Genomic DNA, 25,039 nt, shown 5'->3' with positions numbered 1-25,039 from the left:
GAAACTCGGTCTTGAGACCGTTGAAGGTGTTTCTAGCAGGCATGCTTAACCAACGAACCGATATCATTTCGTTACGATAATTAACGTTAATAAACGAAACAAAGTCATTTCGTTTCGTTTATTAACGTTAAAAACGTCAAATTAACGAAATGATTTCGTTTCGTTTTCTGCCATATCAAAATGGAATCAAATCGTTTATGTTCATTATTAATTTCAAACTATGCTGGCAAAGCTGATTGATGGCGGAGTCATTAAAGGTGAAAGCAATAGCCAAGCTGATTGCAACTTTTCTCATGAATTTTGACAGTACGAACATTTCTCAGAGTGTTTTTGACATTACCACCAACGAATTACACAAACAAATTATATGGAGTTTGTGTGTGTATGTGCGCTCGTTGTTACCACCTTACGGCTTCACCATGGCTATAGCATTGCCAGCACAATTCAAGCATAAAGTATCACGTTTTTGTTAACGTTTTTAACGTTAACGAAAGCTTTTCGTTTCGGTTAAAAACGAGATACAATTTATCTTGATAATTTCTTTATCGATAATATTTCGAAGTGTTTCAACGGAAACGGTGGAAATTTTTTGATAAACGATTAGCTTAACGTTAAGGTGCATCCCTGGTTTCTAGGTAAGTTTTTATTGATATTCCGCATGATTTACCAAAACAATGCGTCTCAATGGTGCACGAATATAACTTTTGACACAATTTTAAACTTCGATTTATAAACAAGTTAAAAGGAAAGAGAAAAAATAAAAGGGAAACGAATTAGGAAGTATAGGAAAAGGAAGAGGAAAATTAAAATAAAAATAAAAGGAAAAAGTAAAAGTAAAAGGACACGGAAAAAGGAAAAGATAAGAAAACAAATTTTAAAAATAAAATAAATGTAAGGCGCGATAACCTCCGAAGAGATCTAAGGCCGAGCTTCTCTTCCAATTTGCGTCGTGCTCCTCTTGATTTTTCCCTACAAATTGGCCGGACGGGACCTACATGTTTTATGCCGACTCCGAACGGCATCTGCAAGGCAGATGAGTTTTCACTGAGAGCTTTTCATGGCAGAAATACAATCGGAGCGCTTGCCAGAAACTGCTGAGGGGCGACCCCGCTTAGAAAAATTTTCTTCTAATTGAAAAATCTTATTTCTAAAATTTTGATGTTGCTTTGCCCGGGAGTTGAACCCAGGGCATACGGTGTGATAGGCGGAGCACGTTACCATCACACCACGGAGGAATTTTAAGTAAAGGAAAAAAATTAAATTAAAAATGAAAAGAAAAAGGAAAATAAAAAATTATATAAAAAAACACGAAGTACCAGCTCCCAGCACAGCCTAAATAATGCTATATCATATTCAGAGCCGGAGCAGTAGCTGGGCGTATTTGTATGGGTTAAGAGGAGGAAACAATCAAGGCTAGGAGTGGCACATACATATATCAGCTCTAGAAACAGCAAGTAGCATATTATTTGCCAAAAGGACAGAGCTATTTTTTTACATAGATTCTGGTTTCTGATAGGGTTTTTCAGTTTGATTGTTGAGTTAACTTTTTGTAACACTATGGGCACAATCAATCATGAGGTCTTTATTGACCGACCAGTTCAACCTATAGTGGTGACTGTGAATGTGAGGAACTGCGACGCAAAGTGTCACGGCGTCATTCACAATCTGGACCTTAATAATTAAAAATTGCCTTTAAAATTTTAATGCTATAGCATTCACGTCCGCGAACGTGCTAATTCTTCTGTTTTCAACACCAAATTGTCTACGTTTAATTTGCTTTCTTAAAACATCGCTAAGCAAAATTAGTCCGTAAAAATCTTTTGGTTAAACTTTGAATTTCTTTGCCTTGGCCGAAGCGAAGTGGCTTTCTGCATTTAAAAGAAAATTTGTGCTTCGAAATGTTATTGAAAAAAAGTTCACTCGAGCCAAAATAAGAAATTTTAACCGCTTACAAAGAAGCATTCGCGCTAATCCCACTTGGATTCCAATCATGGGTATGTTTTACTACTATTTATGCCGTGTTTTTCAGTTCCATTTTAAGTTGACTAGAGTTTAACCTTGCCATTTTGTTCAATAAAATCAAAAATTTGCTGCTCATCTCAGCTTAAGCGACCGAATTGGCAGGGTTAAACTCTAACTTTAACTGGAGTTTAAACTTGCACTGAAAAGCCGGAACTTAATGATTTCAAAACACTTCTTCAAGCAAATTTTTGCTTGCAAACTAGGGACGTTACAGAGCTTCGATTTTGATTGATTGCGGTTCGTCTGTACATTTTCCGATTTTATGTATAACGAATACATAGCAGAAATTGATCAGTAGACAAATTTAATGGAAAAACGTATAGAGCTCGCACAAGTGTGTGTCGCCTATTTTGTTTCTTAGCAAGTCATGAACCAACGGTAACCACTGATTAAAGAATATTTTAACAATGTTTTTATTCGCCATACCTTCCAATTAGCTAGATATTCCACTTCCGATTAAAGTTCTGGTTTCGGTTTCGATTCCGATAAAACAAGTTTGCAAGTTCCAAATTGCGATTACGGCTAACTCACTTTCGTTACATTCCAATTACAAACGACCACCACATCAATGCATACGTACTCAGTTTTAGCCGTGCAAACTGTTATGCGTCTGTGTCAAATGGTATTTAAATTAATTCCGGATATTGCTGTGGAAAGTACGCAATACTACAGGGATATACATATGTATGTAAATATGTATAAGGGAGCTTCCATGAGACAGAGAACCTCAGACCAAAAATTTGTTTTTTATTAAAACTAACAAACCCTTGCGAAAAACGCTGTTAAATATATTAACGCATCCGAAAAATAACAAATTTTAACATTAAATACACTTTTAATGACTTTTTTCGCTTTTTAAAGTAAAGTATTTGGGCCCGCATTTTTTGTAAGGATGAATAAGGGAGTTTTGAAATAGTTGTCAAATTGTTTGTGGTTCTCAATTCAAGTGAATGATAATTGTAATAAATACAGAAGCTCGCCTTATTTAATAAAATTTAGTTTTAGCTCACATTGGGTAAGTTATTACTATTTTTTATACAATAAATAAAACAGTATCGGCCTTGTCCCACCCGTGACAAAAAAACAAAATTTCTTTTTTCCTTAATTAGTGATGAACCGTTTTTTCGTGTTTATTTCCTAAAACTAGATATATATTGCGAATGTATACCACAATTAGAATTTCGTTTCTACAAAGTTATTTAAGAGATATGCAGTAGTGAAATACGTCCCACCCGTGACAGATATGGGTGGGACAGATTTTGCTGAAAACTATAGCGTAATAATGCAAGCCTGCACATTGGGGCCATGCACAGTTTACAGTATTTACTGCGTGTGTATGGCTGGCTGAAGGCAAAAGATATTCGTACGCCATTGTTAGTGACGTTTTTTGCCACGACAAGTATACTGTGTATGCATGCCTAAAAAAGATTATCGTGTCACTAAAAAATAAAATTCCCAGACTAAAAACAATTAAAGTGTTCTTTGATGGTGCAGCATCACAATTTAAAAACATGTATACCCTATCGAACCTTTGTTATATGCCTACAAATTTTAATGTACAGGTAGAGTGGTATATTTTCGCCACTTTCCATGGAAAAGGAGCAGTGGATGGAGTTGGCGCCGTTGTGAAGAGGTCGGTATGGAGTCAAGTACGGCAACGTAAGGCTGATATCAATAATGCTGTAGATTTCATGTTAACTTCTAGAAAAGTTATAAGGAATATTGAGACTATGCATTTATCTGAAGAAGAGGTTGAAGCTAACAGAATCATGCTTGACCGAAGATGGAACGATGTACTCGCTATTAACAAGGTTCAGTCACACCATTTCTTAAAAAGATGTAGTCAAGAGGATCTTTCTATGGGACTTACTTACATTCAAATCAAAACTTGCTAGCCTAGATTCCGACGATGATGAAAGTTCATGGAACGAGTCCGATTCTAAACCTTTGGCATCTATAAATTATGGTAAATAAGCCAAAGTATTTTCAGTTCGAACGTGTCCCACCCGTGACACTACAATTTTGAATTATTATTATAAAATTAGAAACTGAAAGTAAGCTATTTTTATGTTATTATATTCCACATATGTCAGTACAAATGGGGATATTTAAATAAAATGAATTGCTTTTATAAATTCGCAGAGTTTAACTAATACTTTATGTGGCTAGAGAATACCCAGCCAGCATTTTTTGAAAATTTTGATCAAAAAATATTCAAATATCATACCCCAAGATGATTAAAAACGTTCAAATTTAAAAGCATTTTCTGTTCGAATTCTTGAATAATCATTTTTGATTCATATTTCGAAACGCTTTTTGGTCATATCTGATATCATTGTAAAATTGGGCTTTAATTGTTTTAGAGTAATATTTGACTACTTTTCACAGTCATTTTCTGATCATATTCGTGAATATATCTCAATATTTTTGGTTGAGATTTTTGATTCATTTTTGAATGCGATTATCATGCATTTATTCTTCATATCTCATACAAAATAAGATACTACATGCAAATCTTATTTAATCAGGGGAACAAACAAACTAGACCAATATACACCTGCGACTACAACATCCAGCATCAGATATGATCGTCAACATCTTAAAATACGATATGGTACGGGTTGTTGAAGCCATATCCAGGTACATATGTCAAGAGAGTTTCACTTACCTGGGGTTCAAATAGTTCACAACCTTTGTATTGTCTAATGGTTGGATTTGTATTTTCTGGGAAGCCGAAGGTGGAGAAATGGTTGGGGACATCTTTTGTTAGGAGAGGTATATACATTATTTCTTGTCTCGAAGAATAAAATTTTAATATATTTTTTCTGAACTTCATGATTGAAAAAATGTGTGTATGCGAAAAAATAAGATCTTCAATCAAAAGTAAAACAAGTATAAAATTCATTATTCAGTCAACAAAGATTGTCAGATAAGATTCAGAAAGCTGAATGAAAAATGATTACAAATTGTTGATCACCTAAAGTAAACACATTTGATTCAAATATGATTCCAAAATATGATTGAAAAACTATATACAGTTTTTGATCATCAAAAGTATTCATATTTGATTATTTCTTTTGTTCAATTGTATGATGACTCATTTTTTAGTCAGAAAGAGTAATCAAATTGTATTGATATGTAGGGAAATTCAAAATTTTATCACCTAAATGCTGAGTGGGTAGCTTCTTTTTTCTGTCCCACCCGTAACAATTTTTAAAATTAAATTTTTTCCAAATTCGTGGTAATTTTACGGTTCTTTTTTTAACTGGTGCATTAACAATTGATGATATTTTCCAAAATTTATAGTTAAACTAAGAATAACTTGTAGAATTTATTATAATCCTATAACAAACATGTAATTATGCGTACAAGTGTCCCACCCGTGTCGATGGAATACCCCATAAATGGCACCCTCACCCTCACGAAATTTGTTTGCCTTAATGTTTGCAAGTCTTTGTCAAAGTTAATAATACCGTTACTTTGCTTTTGTGTTTTTAAATTTTACATAAATTTGTGCTTGACACGGAATATTCCAATTTTTGTGCGTTTCTTCAGCCTTTATACTTTTTAATACACAAACATTGTAAGGATTATGCCTAAAACTAAGGTTGAAAATGATTTGCAATAAATAGAGAACTCCTTCTGCTCTACCCAAGCAAGGCCGAGGTAGCTCAGAACTTAAAGCTAATTTCTTTGGATTCTGATAATAGTTCTAGGGGAGGAAAATTTGGGGTTTGAATATGCACACAAAATTTATTTCAAAGTTTTCTATTTGCTTAAATTTTTTTTATTTCTTATTAAAGAAATCGATTTACATATAAGTTTAAGTAGATATTTTGGTATGTATGTATGTATTTCTTGTATGAAATGGGTAATTCCATGTCAAATTATTAATTGATGAATCATTCTAAATGTGCAGAACTTTTCTTTCACCATACAATAAAGTCGCCTTTACGGAAAAATATTTAAAAAAAATTTTAATTAAATTTTTTTATTGAAAAACAAAACATAATTTAAAAAAAAAAAATAAATTAAATAAGCTCGTATAATTCTTCCAATGAAAATGTCATTTTAAAAAGCTTTATAAATCATTTTTTTTATGAATATGGGGGATAAAGAAAAAACTTAAAAAAGAAATAATTAATTAAAAAGCATATTTTGGATATCTGTTTCCAATTCTAAAATCAATTACCGACTTCCGTAACTTTTTGATATACCTTGAACGATTCTTATGCTACAACATGAAACAATTTAAGTTCATTTCTGTTTCTTTTTACGCTCTCGCATGGCCATCAACTCCTTGTATTGCTCGATTGAGCCGTCCTCATGTTTCGAAGTATAACTTTTACTCGACTTCTCTTTATCATCTGATTCCTTCACGCGTTCTGCATCTTTCTTTGAACGCTGTGACATTTTAATATTATCACGCACACGCTTGCCGAGTCGAGATGCCGCCAGAACTTTGCTTACCTTGGAGCTTTTCAAATAGCGTTGGTGCCAAGACTAGAAAGTGAAAAGAACATATAATTGTAATTAAAGAACAGTAACACAAAGCGTATTCTTCCTACTGTGGTAGCTACCGCTCAATCTAGGCCAGTGGTGCAATTGAGAGCTTCGAAAACTAGCCGGCGTTCAGATGTCGTATCAGCGCGGCGACAGAAATTCTAAGAAGTACTCACCTCTGAACTTTCCTTATCACGTTCATCTTCTGGTTCACTCGAATCCAATGATATGATATCCGAATCGTGTTCATCGTTGATGTTGTTACTCTTTTTCGATGAAGTTGCAAATGATGATGATTTAGTATCCTTTTCTAAATGTTCAATCATTTCTTCTTCAAGGTCGCCACCTTCTAGAGAGATGACATCGTCATTTCGATCATCTTCGTCGTCTATTGTAGGTGCGACATTGGATGATGGGACTGCAGGCTTTGCGGTAGCGGCTGAAGATGATGATCTCCTTAATGCTACTGTACCTTCAGTGGATTTATCATGTCGTTGTTTACTTCTTGTTGCTTCTGCTTCGGTTTTACTTGACTTCTCAACTGCTTTCTCGTCTGTTTTAGTTGAAACATTTTCTGTTTTGTTTTCTTCATTCGGTTGGCTTTTGTTGTCGCCTTTTTGTTTGCCATTCTCAATCCGTTTTTCTACCGTATCTCCACCTGGTTTTGAATTAGTCGAACTCCGATCTCTTTTAGATTTTTTTCGATCTTTCTCAGCCTTAAATGATTCTTTTTCTGCGGAACTGCTTTCAGCCACCTTGCGTTCTCTTTCCCTATTCGATTTTTCGATTTCAGCTTTAGGCGCTTCTCTCTGTGACACACCTTTTTCTGTCACCTTCCGTTCCCTATTAGATTTATCTCCATCAGTGTTTACTTCATCTCTCTTTGTTATATCCTTTTCAGTTATCTTGCTGTCTCTAGTCGGCTTTTCCTTTTCAGATTTAGCTGCTCCTCTTTGCTTGTCATCTGTATCAGCCATTCCGTGCTCTGTAGCAGACTTTTCTCTTTCAGATTTTGTTTCGTCTCTTTGTGTTACATCTGTTTTGACCATCTTTCGCTCCCTTGCAGGCTTTTCTTGTTCATCCTTATTTGCATCTTTTTTTGTTCCATCTTTTCGTGAAGCATCACTCTTATTTTTAGCACTCTCCATTTTACGAACTTTCTTCTTTCCTTTTCCATCATTTTCTCCGTCTGAGCTATCAGTTATTAGCAGTGTTTCTGGTTCCGGAATTATTGGTATAACATCAGGGGTTGGTGAATGTGAACGCGGTTCCTTCTTCACCTCTTTTATTACTTCTTTTTTCACCTCTAGCAACGGTGGGTTGTCGAGTCTCTCAAATACGCTACGACTAGTTTTAGGCTTCGTTTCTTTATCACTTGCCGCTATATCAGATTCAGAATTTTTGTCGCGGTAGTTTCTCTCTAACTTATCATGCTTTGATAACCGCAAATCAACTTCCTTATCTTTGGATTTTGCATGTGAAGTGGAGGATGTATCCGCAGTTGAGCTTGAAGTTGGTTTGCTTGGCCTTGCGGTTGTTGGCAGTCGGCTGTGCGACGTCGAAGATGGCTTTTCTGCTTCTTTATTTTGTTCACTGTGCTCATGTCTGCGTTTGCGTTTAAGCTCTTTGGAATCGGTGCCATTTGCAGACTTTTGATCGCGACTTTTGTCATCGTTGGCCTCATCCGAGTCCACTTCAATCTTTGTTACTGGCTCGAGTGCTAGTTGCGAACGTATGGCGCGGGCGCGCGCTTGGAGCTCCAATAGTTCCAATACGCTTATTTGGCCATTATCTATAAAAAGAATAAATATATGCAAATAAATAACAGCTCCGTATTGAGCAATTGTGTGGGAAAAATAATTTTTTAGCGCGTAATGGAAGACGCAGGCATCGAGTAACAAATTACTAGCGCCCATGCTACTGAGCTTTCTATATCGTGTTAAATTACTGCCTTAGCACAGATAGCACATGCACTGATCCACAATAAATCCAAAATTGTTAATCTAGCTGTTCACATGGTGCAACGCAAACTCAATGCCGCTGAACCTCAATAAATGTAAATTCATGTGCCTCTCTCGAAGATCTTTGCCAGCAGCCTCTTGACTAAAGTCAATACAGAGGCAATTTTTACTTTTTTCTTTAAGGAATTTTCATTGGGACTCTAGGTATAATCTTCCACCTTATACTAGTCAGTTAAAGCTTATCAATCTTCCAACTCTCGCAAGTCGTAGAGAAATGCTAGGTGTATTATTCATGGCTAAACTACTGAATGGACTCAGGGCCGGATTAACAACTAGGCAGAATAGGCATTTGCCTGGGCCCCCGATTTTGGGGGCCACCGAAAAACGAAAAAGACTTCTAAAATTTTTTTACAAACATAAAATTCTAGGGAGTGAAAGAAAAATATAATCAGAACTGAAAATAAATTTTATTCAAATAAATAAAACTCAATTGACCGCATTCAAAAGGCGACGACCGACGAACTAGATAAGGTTCCTAAAAAGGAGATTTCCAACTCATTTGACAAATTGTGCAAAGAAGTGTATCGAAGTGAAAGAGTAAATTGAATAATAAAAAAGAATTATCTCAAAATGTACAATGGTTGTTTTTATTTTGAAAAATCTCGGTTATATTTGGAACAGAGAGTGCAGAAGCCTTCAAGTGGAAATTTCAACTATAATGATGAATTAGTGAATGATTAGTAATGGATGACAAATAAATGAGTATATTGTAACGAATTTGGGGATTTCCTGATATTTTTTGTACGGATAGTTAGAAGAGAGTTAAGTTTCAATCGGCGAAAATTTTAATGATTTCGAGGAAAAAACAAAACAATTATTACCTGGTGTAGGTTATACAGAAATCATAAAACGTACTCGTCGTAGAAAAAAACAACGTAATAGTAATAATAGACTGATTCACAAAAAACTCATAGTGATTTGTATAAGATACTAATGGAACATCAATTAATCAATGTATTTCCTAACACAGAAATAGCTCTTCGGATTTTTTTTAACATTAATCACAAATTTTTCTGCCGAACGATCCTTCTCGTAATTAAAAATAATCAAAGCTGCTGAAAGAGCTACAACGCGACAAGAGCGACTCGGTAGGTAGTTAGGTACATGATACAAAATAGAAGGTAGTTCCACTCAAAATTTTTTGACGTATTTGGGGATTTTTGAAGTTTCATAATGTTTGTTGTTTTGCCAGAAGCGTCGCCATACCGTTACTGTTTAAGGCGAAATTGTGGTTTTTCGGGATGGAAATTTCCTTTAGAATGAAAACGAATGGTCATCTGAGACAATAATAATATGCTTTAGCACGACTTATGTGCATACATCTCGATTGAGAATACAGTAAAATGCAATTTTATTGAAAAACAACGGATAATGACTTATATATTGGTTAATGACTCATATCTTTATGGCAGCTTGGCCCCTAGACAAAAAAAAATGAAAATGTCTGTTGTTTTAGCATGGCCCTATTATCATGCCCCACAGTGGATATTTCTCAAGGCGACCCAAGGTGACCCCTGGAACAAAGGGCAAAAACACTCTCTTAACTAGTGGCTAACCTGCAGAGCTACAGGGTAATGTTCTCCCTAAAAAATGGTTTAACAATTCCCTCCTAAAGCGCAACGCTTGAATTATACAATAAATAAATAAATTTTGATGGTATAATTAAGAACATTTAGGAACTCCTTTTCTTGCTGTCCCAATGTAACACGCTTTCATTAGAACAATTAGGACTGTGATATAAACTGCAAGATTTAATAATTTAGGTGTAAAGTTTTAATGTTAAAAATATTGTAACGATTTTACTTGCAAATCCTCTTATTTGCAATCCTCTGCTAAGTTCGAATCACTAAACTGTTGAATAAATAACTCCAATTTGTAATAATGCAAAATGCCCTTTATTAAAGTACTTCACAATAACACTCAAACTGTGCAACGAATAGCTTGCTTAATAACCAAACTGATTGATAGCTCAAATGAAACTCTACTATTCAAAATAATACTGATCTTGCTCGCTAGATAGCGTCTTAGTCGAAACTGCTTGACAACTCAGATCAAACTGAATTCCAGCGCCTCTACAATTGCCGCCTTTTATACTCTTGGATTTCAACGTTCGCATCCTCTAGGCGCTTCCAGAATCTACTAGTCCAGCAGCTCTCAAACGTCTCAGCTGTAACTACAATTGCACAATTTTATAGTTTTTCTCATTGCATACTTTCAGAAGTACCTCAGACATATGCATGTGTTTGTGCATTGACTCTCCGCTGCTCGTATACGTACATGGTACATATGTGTAGACGCAATTATTGTTTCGTTTATGTAGATACATAGTGATTGATCTATGGATGTGCATGATATCACTGTTTAGCATCGGCTTAGAGTTGGCAGTACCCCTTAGTTTTGCTAATATTCGTAACACTGCCCTCCACCTAAGTCTGATCGTCCCGATCAGACAAATCTCCCGATCTAAACGCCGCTAGTATCTCTAAATGTACCACTCTTCTAATCCGTGGTTTCCCAGTGGTTTGTATGCGGTAGATGGTATCACTGATCTTCTTCACAACTTTGTACGGGCCTTCCCAACTGCACCGTAATTTGGCTGGAACACCTTTCCGCCGGTGAGAGTTGTTTAACAGTACCAATTCTCCCTCCAAGAAACCTTCCGAATTTTTGTTCTCGTTGTACCTGCGTTTCATCTTACTACTCATTATTCTTGATCGTTCCCTCGCACTCTGTTGTTTGGCCAATGAACTTCTTCGCAGAGCTTGCACTTGACAGATTGACTTTGCATCATCATTATCGTCTTGATGTTTCACAACAGTAGTGCGCGCTGGCTTGAAACCACCCTTGCATTCTTTCTGAAAAATTCTTTCAGTTGTTTTAGTGCGTCCATTAGGGTTTGTCAATGCCGGTCTTTTTCTCGCATGTACTTTTAATTTCGCCTTATATGGCCCATTCGATCCATCAACCTTTTCTTTTGACTTTCGTGGCCTTTGTCGAGTCTTCTCCACCATTACTCGATTACTACTGAACCCTTTCTCCAACTTGAAGTTAAGTGGTATATCCTGGTTTTCATAACGCATCACCCTTCTCTGCATATCGATCTTCATGTCATGGTCAACCAAGAAGTCTACTCCCAATATGACTTCTTCAACGATCTTCGCCACAAGGAATTTGTGTAGAACCATGACCTTTCCAATCAAGACTTCACATATCACTTCTCCCTGAACTTGGTAATACTCGCCTGTGACCGTACGCAACCTTGCTCCAGGTATCGGTTTTATTCTCCTGTTGACCAAGTCAGATCGGATCAAGGAATGAGATGCGCCCGTATCTACAGTCAGTACACGTTCTTTACCATCCACATTCCCTCTGACGGCAAGACTGCTCAATTGTCTACCAATTTGCAACACAGATATCACAGGGCATTCAATACCTGGATCTAGCTCTCGATCTCTACCTCTTACTCGCTCTTGCTCATCCCCTCCAGCTTTGCGTTTACGGCCACCCACATTGTTGGAACTATTAGGACCAAGATCACAATGACGTGCAATGTGACCGGACTTCCCACATTTGAAGCATTTGATAACTTTTTCACTCCGCTTTTGCGATCCTTTCAGCGCCTCCAATATTGCGTCTACCCACTCTGGCCTTTCTACTTCCACGCGATGGGCTTTGTACGCTGGCTTACTCAAAAGTGAGGCTGTTTCCTGAGTCAGTGCATGCGATGCCGTTTCAGCAAATGTTAGTTTTGGATTCGCATATGTAGCCCGCTTCGTTTCCACATCTCGTATGCCATTTATGAAGCTCTGGATTTTTACCCTTTCAGTGTATTCCACGGGTGCGTCCGCATTTTTAGCGGTTTTGCAACTCAATTTGGAATATCTGTTTCCTATGCTCGCTTCCGTAACGTCTCTCTAAAGCGCTCATCAATGTTTCGTAGTTGTTCCGCTCGTACTCTGGGATGGTCTGTAAGATTTCCGCAGCTGGTCCTTTTAACGCTACGAATAGAGCTGCGACTTTATCTTCAGCATTCCAGTTGTTCACTGCTGCGCTCTTCTCAAACTGTAGGTTAAAGACCTGGAAAGGAACAGAACCGTCAAAGGATAGTGTTTTTACCTTTCGATTGCTTGCTGAAACAGCTGGGCGATTTAATTGCAACTCTTGTATACGATCTTTTGAAGCATCTATCTCGGCCTCCATTTTACCTTGTCGACCACTCAACCCTTCCTGAAACTGCGTTAGTTTCTCTTCCATACGCGATTCTAGTTGTGCAGGGATCTGCGACGATACCTGTGCTGAAATTTGTGTCGACATTTCTGATATACGTGCCTCTTGTGCTTCAATTTTAGATGTTATTTCTGACGACATTTCTGAGATACGTGTCTCCTGTAATTCAATATTCGATGTTATACGGTTCTCCTGCGATTCTAGTTGTGATGCCATATATGTCTTCTGTTCTTCGAGCTGTGCTGACATATTTGTCTTCTGTTCTTCGAGCTGTGTTTCCATCTTGGATGTAATCTGTTTCGACATTTCTGACATTTGCGACGACATTGATGTTACTGTCGATGTTTGTGCAGATATTGCAGCCAAAATCATGTTCAATTCTGTGCTCGTAACTGTCTGCGATGTTTCGTTTTTCTCTTCAATTTTTGTTGTTGTCTCGTCCCCATCAGGATAAAAGACATACTCGTCCACATCGATTCCTTCTGCTTCCATTGCCTCTCGTAGCCGTGCCTGAAGTTCGAGTTTAACGCAGCTTGTATTCAATCAACGGCTCTCCAACTCCTTCTTCAGTTGCTGGATCTTCAATTCACTGAACTTTGCCATGTCCTTGTTGTCCTCCGGAATTTATTCAACAATTCCTCTTCTGACACCAATTGTAACGATTTTACTTGGAAATCCTCTTATTTGCAATCCTCTGCTAAGTTCGAATCACTAAACTGTTGAATAAATAACTCCAATTTGTAATAATGCAAAATGCCCTTTATTAAAGTACTTCACAATAACACTCAAACTGTGCAACGAATAGCTTGCTTAATAACCAAACTGATTGATAGCTCAAATGAAACTCTACTATTCAAAATAATACTGCTCTTGCTCGCTAGATAGCGTCTTAGTCGAAACTGCTTGACAACTCAAATCAAACTGAATTCCAGCGCCTTTACAATTGCCGCCTTTTATACTCTTGGATTTCAACGTTCGCATCTTCTAGGCGCTTCCAGAATCTACTAGTCCAGCAGCTCTCAAACTTCTCAGCTGTAACTACAATTGCACAATTTTATAGTTTTTCTCATTGCATACTTTCAGGAGTATCTCAGATATATGCATGTGTTTGTGGATTGACTCTCCGCTGCTCGTATACGTACATGGTACATATGTGTAGACGCAATTATTGTTTCGTTTATGTAGATACATAGTGATTGATCTATGGATGTGCATGATATCACTGTTTAGCATCGGCTTAGAGTTGGCAGCACCCCTTAGTTTTGCTAATATTCGTAACAATATATAATTATGTACAATATGGAATTTTTTTGTCGCAGACGATAAAGCCTAATTATCGTTAAAGGTTACCATGAACTTATAAAGTGTTATATTTCTTTACAGTCAATTTATTTTTTACTTTTTAGTTAATTTTGTTAACCAATAATAAAAGCTTACTTTTAAAAAGTTTTTTTTTCTTTAATTTTATTTTTTACTTTTTAGTTCGTTTTATTAACAAGTAATAGAAGCTTGTTCTTAGAAAAGCTTTTTTCTTAAATTTAATTTAAATATGAATTTTTTTTAATTTTTAGTAGGGTAAATATTGTTTAAATTAGTTATATAATCTTTACTTAGTTATTTGTAACGTTTCTCATCCTATCCATTTCTTTCAATGCATCAACATTACAAGGTTACACAAATTAATATAGAAACAAAATGCCTCAATTGTGTTGTTAGTGTTGAAATGAGAAAAACTGAATTAAGCATGAAAACAAATACCAGCAGGATGGCCTAGTGGTTAAAGGCTACTGCAGTTTCACCATGTGATTCACGGTTCGAATCGCGGTGAAACCTTTGACAACATTACAAAATTGCCTGATGATGATTACGTTGGCGGTTTTCGAAATTGTTCCATAGCAATATGCCAGTAAATGTTTCATTCTTTTCAGTTTCTCTTAGAAAACATAATAATTGAAATTAAATTATTATAAGCCGGTGTTAAGCTCATGAATTCTTAAATATAAATTACAAGGTTTCTTTGAAATCAACTTTGAACAGTCAAGTTCTTCTATTCGAGTGCTAGCTAACGTAAAATCATATTTTATTGTGACTTTGCCTATGTCGCGTTCAGTTTACAACTACTCATTGCAGATCTCTGATCTGTTGCATCGCCAAAAATCTGTAAAATAAAATCAAGTGCGCAGAAAAGTATGTAACATTTAGCGATAAGAGCCTAACTTCTACGTTTCCCCTTGTTGTTCTTTATTCCCTTGTGAATACAAATCTTCACCGATAACTCTGTTATCGATTAATTTATCGAATTTTCGCAAAACAATATTGCATTGTCATCGTAGTTATACATGTGTGCAATATTTCAGCTCAATCGGACACCGGGAAGTGTATCAAATTTAACTTGCAAGATTTGGTTACAGACAACAGTCAAGTGAAAGAAAATAAAAGCTTATAAAATGTGGACTTATAGCCAATTTATCAAGAAATTGCGGTGTCGGTTTAGCAAGCAATTGACAAGCGTGTATGTTTTGTCAAAATGTTCTGAGCAAACGTACGGACACTTAAGAAGGCTATATTCCCTTCCTTTGCAACTTCGATCCATGTTTCTTCCACAAAAACAATTTAAAACCCTTCTTTTCTAGGCTGATATTTCGTATTAAAATATTTCGAAGGCATGGGGCTCATTTTTTTTTTTCTTTTTTATTTAAAATAACTATGAAAGTAATTTAGTCGTATTCGTTAATATGAAATCCATCAAAATTAGAAAAAATTTTATTTTCAATGTGGTAGCTTGTTTTTGGTGAAATTGTCATTGTTCACGCAAAAGTCAAGTGGCTAACGTCACACTAAATGGAACTACCTCAATTTTTTGTATCATGATTAGGTATACTTTGCACTGAGTCAGATTTATTGAACAAAATCGATATTGATGATATAATTGATGAATTTGCCGAAAACAAATGTAGAAAACGACATGTTTAAATGTAGATAGTAATTTTATTGATATTAAGTATTACATTGTGACAATAAAATTTGTATGAAAGATATAGGTTTGTATTTTTTAATCGAAAAAAGAAGGGAACGGACGTGAAAAAAGGGCCTAGGGCCCCGTTAAGGGTTAATCCGGCCCTGAATGGACTGATTTCTAGCCGCTCTCTTTTGAACGAAGTAAACTTCAATGTCCCATCACCAGCGTCAAGACATTTCAATCCTCTTCTTTTGAGGCAGTGCAGAACTAATTTCGTATTAAATGAACCTTTTCGGTATTTGTGTCATGATTTTAACTCTAATTCGAACTCATTTGAAGGGCTTAGAACCAAAAGGATCTAAGTAACATCGACGTTGAATTGAGATAATTAAGGTTAATGTAAATTACTTATTGTAAATTCTGGGTAAATGCGTTTGAAATGATTCCTGTCTAAATGAATGCAGGTTAGTCAACTAATTCAAAGGATGTTTACTGCAGATGGAAAATAACTGTAAATTTCCAAAAACTATTGCAAAAATTGCCAAAAATTATTGCAATAAAATTTCGAACGTTGATTGCTCGGCCAAAAGAACATGTAGAATTTTTTCGAGTATACAGTCTTGTAGCCCGTTTAATTTTAGCATAATAAAGTGCTAAACTTAAGTTCGTAGGAAGTCTCGCTGATTTTTGGCAATTTTTTTTTCTGGATCCAAGCGCACTTAGACCGTTTAATTTTAGTATAATAAAGTGCTAAACTTAAGTTCGTAGAATGTATCGCTGATTTTTGGCAATTTTTTTTTTTTCTTACGAGGATAAGGACTTTTTTCCATATAAAAAAATTACGTTAAAAAATTCTTATGGGGTATAACTCAAGAAAAAAATTGCCAAAAATTAGGGAAATTTTTTACAAAACTAAGATTAACTTACTTAATGGCTACAAAACTGAAAACTGGAAAAACTTCTGCATGTTCTTTTGGCCGAGCAACTAAATTTTATTGCTTGGAGGAGCGCACTTAGATCCTTTTGGCTCCAATCATTAATGCAATAAAATTTAGTACGTTTTTGGCCTGGCAAATATATGGCACTAAAATGTCCAAAATGGCTTGGATCGCATTGTCAACAAATAGACACTATATTAAATATACAAATATGGGTATACTTCAATTTTAAAAAAATGTCACATAGATCCTTTTGGTTCTGAGCCGTTCATTTGATATAACAGATTCACTTTTTACTATAAAGAGTACTGTCCAATCCTATCTTAACAAAATAAAAGAAAATTAAAAAATAAAATTTATATAAAATGTTATTTAACAATGTAGTATATGTATTATTTCCAACTGTTATGTATAATACTCAGCTGATGATGATATTTATACTGTAGCTGAGCAGTTTTAGATCTCAACGCTTAACAAACCTCCGCCTATCAGCAACTTGGCAAAAACAAAATCCGTGCGTCATGCGGATGCGCCCCTCGTGTCGGTTGGGCGGGCTTTTGAGGGTATTAATCCGTTGGGTATTATTATTATTATATGTCCCAAACCTAGGAACAAGATTATTAACTGTCAAATTTTCACGTTTCTCATGATTTTGGTTTGAGGAGCTTTTCGGTCGATATAAAAAAGGCAAAAACTACAATTTTTTTTATTCTTTTTGCTTTTTATACATCTTCATCAGAAGTCTCTTACGTTTCTCTTTTATTTCCTGCTTCCATTTCAAGATGGCAACCTAGAAATGGTTATTCAACTAGGAAAAAAATCGCCTTCTCTAAAATTTGTTCATAGTTATTGATTATCGAGGCGAAACATTTCTATGGGAAATCTAGTTATTTATATACCTACTAGGGGTTATGTACGAAAATGAAGATAATCTCGTTATATGTAAAGTATGTCCTAGAATATGGCCCTTTATTTAATCCAGACCAATGTTGTTTGGTATATGAGTCAAATAGATAGTGGTCTACTTAATTTCCGAAAACTGGGTAGAAGCGCCATTCCGGCTAGGAACGCTGATGAGGGCATCCGGGACCATTTCGGGACCACGTTTTTATCATTTCGGGATACAATGTCAGATGATTTCGGGATTGTTTTTCGCACTTTTCAGGACTATTCCAGAATAATCTCGAAATTCATATCGGGTTCATTGCGGGAATATCTCTTGATTGCTTGGGAGTTGTTTTCGAAATAGTTTCAGGATCTAATCAGAAAAAAAATAATAATTGAATATTCAATTATTATAAGCCGGTGTTAAGCTCATGAATTCTTAAATAATAAGTATAAATTGAACACCCCATTAAACAAACAAACATATATATGTAACATTGAACCCGAGTTTACAAAGATTCTCATTCGCAACGAAAAGGAAACTTTACAAAAACAAATCTACATAACACTCAAATTATACAGACAGAATGTCTCAATTGTGTTGTTAGTGTAGAAATGAGATAAACGGAATTAAGCCAGGAAACAAATACAAGCAGTATATCCCAGTGGTTCGAATCTCGGTGAAACCTTTGATAACATTATGAAATTGCCTGATGAGGATTACGTGGCGGTTTTCGAAATGGTACCATCGCAATATACCAGTAAATGTTTCTTTCTTTCTTTTCAGTTTATCTCAGAAAAAAACATAATAATTGAATATTCAATAAGCCGGTGTTAGCTCATGAATTCTTAAATAATAAATAAAAAGTTTACTTTGGGATAGTTTCGGCATTGTTGCCTGGGTCATCTAGAGACTATTTCGTAATACTTTCGGGACTATTTTGTGATTTTCGGAGTGATTTCCAGAGCATTTCAGTTTAATCTCTAGATAATTTCGGAACTGTTTTCAGCATTATGTCTCAACTGTTCTGGATTTATTAAAGGATACATTTGTGATCAATGCTGCACTATTTTTGGATTTTTTTCGAATTTAGGACTTTTCGGGAACCTTTCCGGATTTTTTTTTTCGATGCTAATTTAGATTTGTTCGCGATCATTCCCGAAATTTTTCGGAAACTTTTATTTTAGGGATTTTCTTCAAACTATTTCGGGACTTTTTCCACGAAAATTCAAGGATAGTTGCGGAATTGTTTAAAGATCTTCAATAAAATTTCGTTATATTTTAAATTATTGGTTCTTGGCTTTGAATGCAGTCGACCAGCATCTCATATGCTAGATTTGAAAAGGCCGGTCGTATTTTATTGAACACATATCTACAGATTTAAAACTCAGTTTTAAGTTAATCTCATTTAGTTTTTGAGACTACTTGAAACGGTATCAATTAAAGTGTACTAGGTGCTCGTGCCGGCCATCGTGGTACCATGGTAGCGTGGACCGCCTACCACACCGAAGGTGTTTTCTAAGTTTTTCTACGCCGGGTTGCTCGTCGGCAGTGATTTGGCAAACACTCCGAGTATATTTCTGCCACGAAATATGCTTAGTAAAAATTCGTCTGCCCGTTCAGAGTCGGCATAAAATATGTAGGTCCCGTCCCTTGAATTTGTAGGAATAATACCAAAGAAGCATGACGCAAATTGGAAGAGACGCTCGATATAGATCTCCTCGGATGTAAACCGTACAAAGTATTTATTATTTTATTTATTTATGTGATCATGTAAAAGTTCTAAGATTAGCCTTGGCTGTTGTTGTTGTAGCAATAAGGACATTCCTTAGTTGTGGGTCTTCTCACTGGTCACATCTGTATTGGACCGCATGCGAAAAGGATTGGAGCTCCATTTAATAATTATTGTAAAAGCTGCGGCAACGAAGAAGAGCCTGAAACTGTTAGGCATCTACTGTGCGAATGTTCAGAGCTCGGTAGAAAAAGGAAATGTTTCATGGGCAAGATCTTTCTTGTAGATCTGACTGATAAAGCTGACGTCAATACACGACTCTTAGTAACCTTCACAAGCTCAACGAAGTGGTTTGATTAGGAGAGTAGGAACAAATCCGTGTGGTTTCACAATGGGCCTATAAAGGCCTAAGTGTGCCGCTCCGATGCGGACGGCAGCCACTTGAACCTAACCTAACCTAATAAGGACATTCCCCTTATTTTTTTGGGGAGTGTTATCGATGTTGATGGTCCTTTGCGGGATACAGATCCGGTAAGTTCATGTAAAAAGCACCACTAAGGCACCAGATCGACTCCCGGCAACGGTATACATAGTATGACCACCTTCTAGACCATGCCGGCATACCTGTCGCGGGTATATTCTAAGCCCCCTAACCCGCTGGAGGGATTCGCTTTGTTCGTAAGAGATTTTTAAAAAAGCTTTAAAATATACAAAACAATTTGGACAAATCCTCCTATAATTCCAAATTGCTCAAAGCCAAACAAATTTAAATTCTTTAAGCAAAACTTTATATTTTGTTTAAAGAAAAGTTTCGACCAAAATTAAAACTATTTCAAAATTGCTGATTTGGGTTTGACCAAAGATTTTTTAACTGAAATGTTGTATACCCTTCACTGTGCTATCTAATTATTAAACTTTTTTCTTTCATTTTTCGTTTGACGTCAACTTCATTAAGTTGGTTTGGATTCGCTTTTCGATAAAATAAATTTGTGTTTATACGTATTTTGTATTCAATTTTTGGATCTTTTACTTACTTTCGTCTTTTTCGCCAGAATTTTTCGTAACTTTTTTGGCGCCAGGTTTATTCTTAGTTCCACCGGACCGTTTTCTTCCTAAAAATTTACAAGAATAAACCATTTAATATTCAAAAATATAAGTATAAAATATAAGTATAGAAACATATAGTATAAAATAAAATTACTATACACAAAAAATGACGGATATCTTTGGCGATCGTGATGGCGATATTGCGCCCCCACTGGCTGGTGAAGAAGAGGAAGCAGAAAATAATGAGCGCGAATTCAAGGTACTCCTGAGCGATAATCAAAGTTTAATGAAACGGCTGGAAGATTTTAAAAAAGCATGCGATGAACATGAAAAGCATGCACGTAAACGTTGCAAACGACGTTACTATAATCTTGGTCTGATGGCGCGCATTGTTATGGAAACCACGGATAATGAGCTCAAAAGCCTGTTGAAAAACGGTGCACGCACATTTCTCATTGATACAGCAACAAGTAGACGTACTGAATTTGAGCAAATACTCTTACGTTCCAAAACAATAATAGATGAATATCAGGCGGAGGAACACTGCCTTCGTATACCCATTGGATTGGCATTGCAATTACAAGGTGATTGTTGTCGCATAGGACGTTTACGTAACAATTGTTCCGTATTGATGCAACGCAGCGATATTATGACACTTACATTGGATGAGAGATATCGCTATTCGAGTTTTCGAGAAATTGCTTATGTGCTGAATTTAAAGCATTATTTTAAAAGTTTAAAGCTTGGTGATATTTTACTGCTGGGTAGTGAAGTTAAGGGCAAAATTGTTAAGAAACTTAAGAATAATATAGCGTTAATGATTGATGCAGCAGGTATAATTAATTCATTTGATTTTATAGAACTGCCAAATCAATGTTATTCGTTACCAAACAACTGCTTTATTGATTTATTTATGGATGATTTGCAGTTGGCGGCACGGGCAAAAGCGGATTTTATTGTACTGCCAAATATACGCTGCAAGCCATTCTTGCATGCTTTGCGTAAAAATCTGAAAGATGATTTTGATTTTAGATTAATTGGTACAATTGATTTAGAGTTTATCAGCGCGAAAATGCTCGATTTAATGGGCATTGTGAAATTACTTGACTATGTTTGGATACAAAATGCTTTCTGTGCTAATGCTTCATTAAAAAATCATATATTCAACGATTTGATACCGTTGGCGAAATGTTTGAAAAAGCCCATCATTGGCACAATTCCACTCGAGCGTTGTAGCGACTTTAAACGTTTTGAAAATCATGACTTTCTTTGGCGGATAGATACAATGTTTATACAAAAAAGTACTTGGTGTAATAAATATCCCTTGATCGTTAAGAAACTACTACCATTGAAGGATTTCCATCATGCAGCTGTAGAGAATGCTATGGCTTTAAAGGATATATTAACTTCATATCAGAGTATTGTTAATTTCATAATACGAACTATTAGCTCTGTAGAATGTCAAGCAATAATAATGCATAGCAAATGTGAAACTGCAGCTGTCGCTTTAGGACGTGTAGAAATTTACTGTCCGGTTTTGATGATGTTACCCTTGGAGAATGTAGATGATAATGATTTACAATGTAAATTAAAATTGGCAAAAGCTTTAAATTTGCGTCGCAATTTGCGTGGTATTTTGTATACCCAGGAAATGAATGAAAATGATCTTAGTCCTGTGGATTATGGCATTTTATATGGACGTTGCAGTGGCTTATTGGAAACTGGTGATTTTGTGATTACGCTGGATGTTTGTAAGGAAGACGAACAAGATGTACAGTATGGTGTTAGCGATGACGTAGTAATCCTCCGCGCCTTCTATCTTCCCCCCACACCGATTGCCAAAAAATTCAAATACAGCTAGCTTTTCTTTATTTGTAACTCAAGTATATGTACTTTTGTAAAAGAAAACAAACACAAATTGATGGTACTATTTGTTAAATTCAGTAAGTTGTGGGAAATTTTACTATAAAAAGTAAACGGAAAATTTCTTTAAAAAAGTTAGTTCGCTGTTATGGCTGAGGCATGAAAATTCGACATGGGAATTCTTGTCATTTCATAAGTAGTTCCTCGCAAATGTATCGACAACTGCTACCACAAAAATAAGCATATCTGGATTTCTATATCATATTCGGATATCAAGAACTCATTAAATGCAACAGAGCACAAACAGTATAGAAGGAAATCATAATAATCATTAATTAACCACCTATACGATTTTAGCCGTTGTGCAACAAGTCACGTCAGCTAAACATGACTTATTTTGTTTTGTTGATTTTCAGGCAGGGTGGAAAATTATGTATATTGGAACGATTTTCCGGCATCCCTTGTCAAATTTGGTTTCGGGACAAACCGGCTTCGGCGTTGGGCCATTTCGTTCTTGGAGAAAATCGACACTGATGATGGCACAACGCCAATAAATACTAGCTATACATGCTTCATGATAGTTGCGGCCATTGAGAGCATCGACAGAGTTCAAGTCCTCCTCTATCAGCCCTACTAAACTTAGTGGAGGTCTTCCTTATCTGCTTTCACATACCGCTATTAATAGAAATATCTTCAAAGCCGGAATGTGTATTTGTATGCTGAAATTGTTCTCACTGTTGATTAATAAGTATGCAAAGTGATTTGGGGTCCGTAATATGTATCCAACTCTGGCGAGTGGGCCAAGGTCTGTTGTAAATGCCAGAATACTCGCAAGGAAACAAGCGTTTTACAGCCACATCTTTGGCCGAATAAAATTACGGATTTTCCCTTAGCTAACTGTCTCATTGAGCTTATTTTTTGGCAAGCAGCTAATAAGATATGGAATAAATATAATACTTAACTCACCCGATGATCCTCCAATTTCACTATCAGAAGAAATCTCCTCAAGAGAAATGTGTTCTGTAAATATTTTTTTTAATTATAGAGCAATGGCAACTATCGCTTTTCCCTACTCACCTTCCTGATGCTCAACATCAGATTCACCAGAAGACTCCGTGTCGGTGGGACATTTTGTTGCATTTATGATGGATAATAAACGCTTTGTGGATATACCAAGCAATTCGTTCAAGCAAAGCTCTTCGATTTCATCCAATTCCTTTTTCTGTTTAAATGCAAAGGAATTGCACACTGAGTTAAATGTAAAAGTATTTAAATATAAAATATACCTTCAGGAAATCCGGTGCTAGGTTTATTATAGTTTTTGGCTTGAGTGATCCAAAAATTTGTTTCACCAATTCTAGCCGGTCGTCAATGTAATGCGACATGGGGTGTAGGCCACGATCTTCTTCGGTCTTTTCCTTTTTGATCTTAATTGGTTTGGGAATTTTCCCAGACTTTACCTTTTTCTTTGCTTTATGCATTTTGCATAAAATCCAAAACTATTTTAGCAGCAGCAAAACAAATACGAAATACGTACACAAATCAAATTGAATTTTGTCAATCAGCTGGCTATTAGGGTGTGTCGTTTTTTTTGCAGCACAGTGCAGTTTGCTGACAATCACGATTTAAGCTGGAGGCATTGGTGCTTTATCGGTAACCGTATCGGTAACCTTATAACAGCTGATTCGACCAACCTTATGAGAATCAATGCAATCTATTATTGGTGCCGCTAAGGTCGTAACCGTATCGTAGCCAACCAATTGGGTTTTGGTTTACCGTCGTAACGATAAACAGCTGATTACGTTAGGGATACGGATACAGCGATACGACATACGGCACCAATGACTCCGGCTTAACTCCCAAAACACTTGTGACCCAACAAAATGAATGTATGTAAATCTATTATATTTAAGCATAGGTGCATATGCTCAACGTGTTTATTCTGCTATCTAACACATTGAAGTGTTGGCCATGAACTTATTTTTTCATCTTATATTAAAGCAAAAAGCGAAGTTGTAACTTAGGAAGTCCTTTTCCTTAAAATTCAACGATAATTACTTCATTTGGCTGGTGGATCAAATCGCCGTTCAGAGAACAAATTTTCGATCACTCAACTGGCGGAAAAATTTTTGCAACGTATCACCCAAAATCATGGTTCAACTATATACAGGTTGGCTCATCTGTACAGCAACAAAATATGTCTGTTCAAATTGTCAAAATCTGTGTAATGGGGTTGGTGCGAATGGTATGGAATGGAAACATAAAACTTAGCAGTTTTTGTATGTGTAAGCAAAATGTTGCCAATGTGTTGGTTTCATTTTGAGTTTGCCATCTCCTTTTGACAATCGCTTCGACCATGCAATGACATAAATAAAATCAGCTGATGAGATGAGCCAACCTGTACATAATTGAACCATGCCCAAAATATTGTTGGCTGAAACCCACAAATCACCAACAGAAGATTGCGCATGTAAACAAAAGATCAGCTGTTTTTTATGGGCAATTCATACGTCATTTTCCTTTAGCTCTTGTTTTTTCTCTCTTTCTTTCATTCGTTCAAGCAGTCAACTGTGACGTAAATTCGCAGAACGAAGCAATTTTGAACGTGAATGTGCAATCTGGGTAGGTGATATATGACAGAAACCGCCCATTGTTAACTTAAAGGTCGCGGCACAAAGACATTTTTGATATAGATGCGTTTAACACAAGTTTATGCATTCCAGTAATATCGCCACAATCAACGAAGATGTTGCATTTATAAATATGAAGTAACTTCAGACTTGGCAATTGAAGTTTATTTCGCCTCGTCTATTCACATACAAAATTTCGCGAAGCACTGAT

At 36.0% G+C, this 25,039-nt stretch overlaps 2 protein-coding genes across 2 annotated transcripts; one reads left to right on the top strand and one right to left on the bottom strand.

The window, feature by feature from the left end:
- Window positions 1-5,786: 5,786 nt before the first annotated feature.
- Window positions 5,787-23,791, bottom strand: LOC137253326 (uncharacterized protein DDB_G0286299). Its single transcript, XM_067790056.1, has 6 exons — window positions 23,485-23,791; window positions 23,276-23,420; window positions 23,165-23,218; window positions 20,323-20,400; window positions 6,702-8,317; window positions 5,787-6,525 (listed from the first exon to the last, which is right to left on the bottom strand). The coding sequence occupies exons 1-6, from the start codon at window positions 23,677-23,679 to the stop codon at window positions 6,280-6,282; spliced, it is 2,334 nt and encodes a 777-aa protein (XP_067646157.1). The 5' UTR covers window positions 23,680-23,791; the 3' UTR covers window positions 5,787-6,279.
- On the top strand, window positions 20,400-22,196 carry LOC137253327 (uncharacterized). Its single transcript, XM_067790057.1, has one exon. It carries the CDS (start codon window positions 20,502-20,504, stop codon window positions 22,194-22,196), a length of 1,695 nt encoding a protein of 564 aa, XP_067646158.1. The 5' UTR covers window positions 20,400-20,501.
- Window positions 23,792-25,039: the final 1,248 nt, after the last annotated feature.

The sequence above is a fragment of the Eurosta solidaginis genome, chromosome 5 (genome assembly GCF_040869045.1).
Source record: "Eurosta solidaginis isolate ZX-2024a chromosome 5, ASM4086904v1, whole genome shotgun sequence".
Lineage (NCBI taxonomy): Eukaryota > Metazoa > Arthropoda > Insecta > Diptera > Tephritidae > Eurosta > Eurosta solidaginis.
Note: the sequence above shows the minus strand (reverse complement) of the source record. Positions and strands in the feature narration are given on the sequence as shown.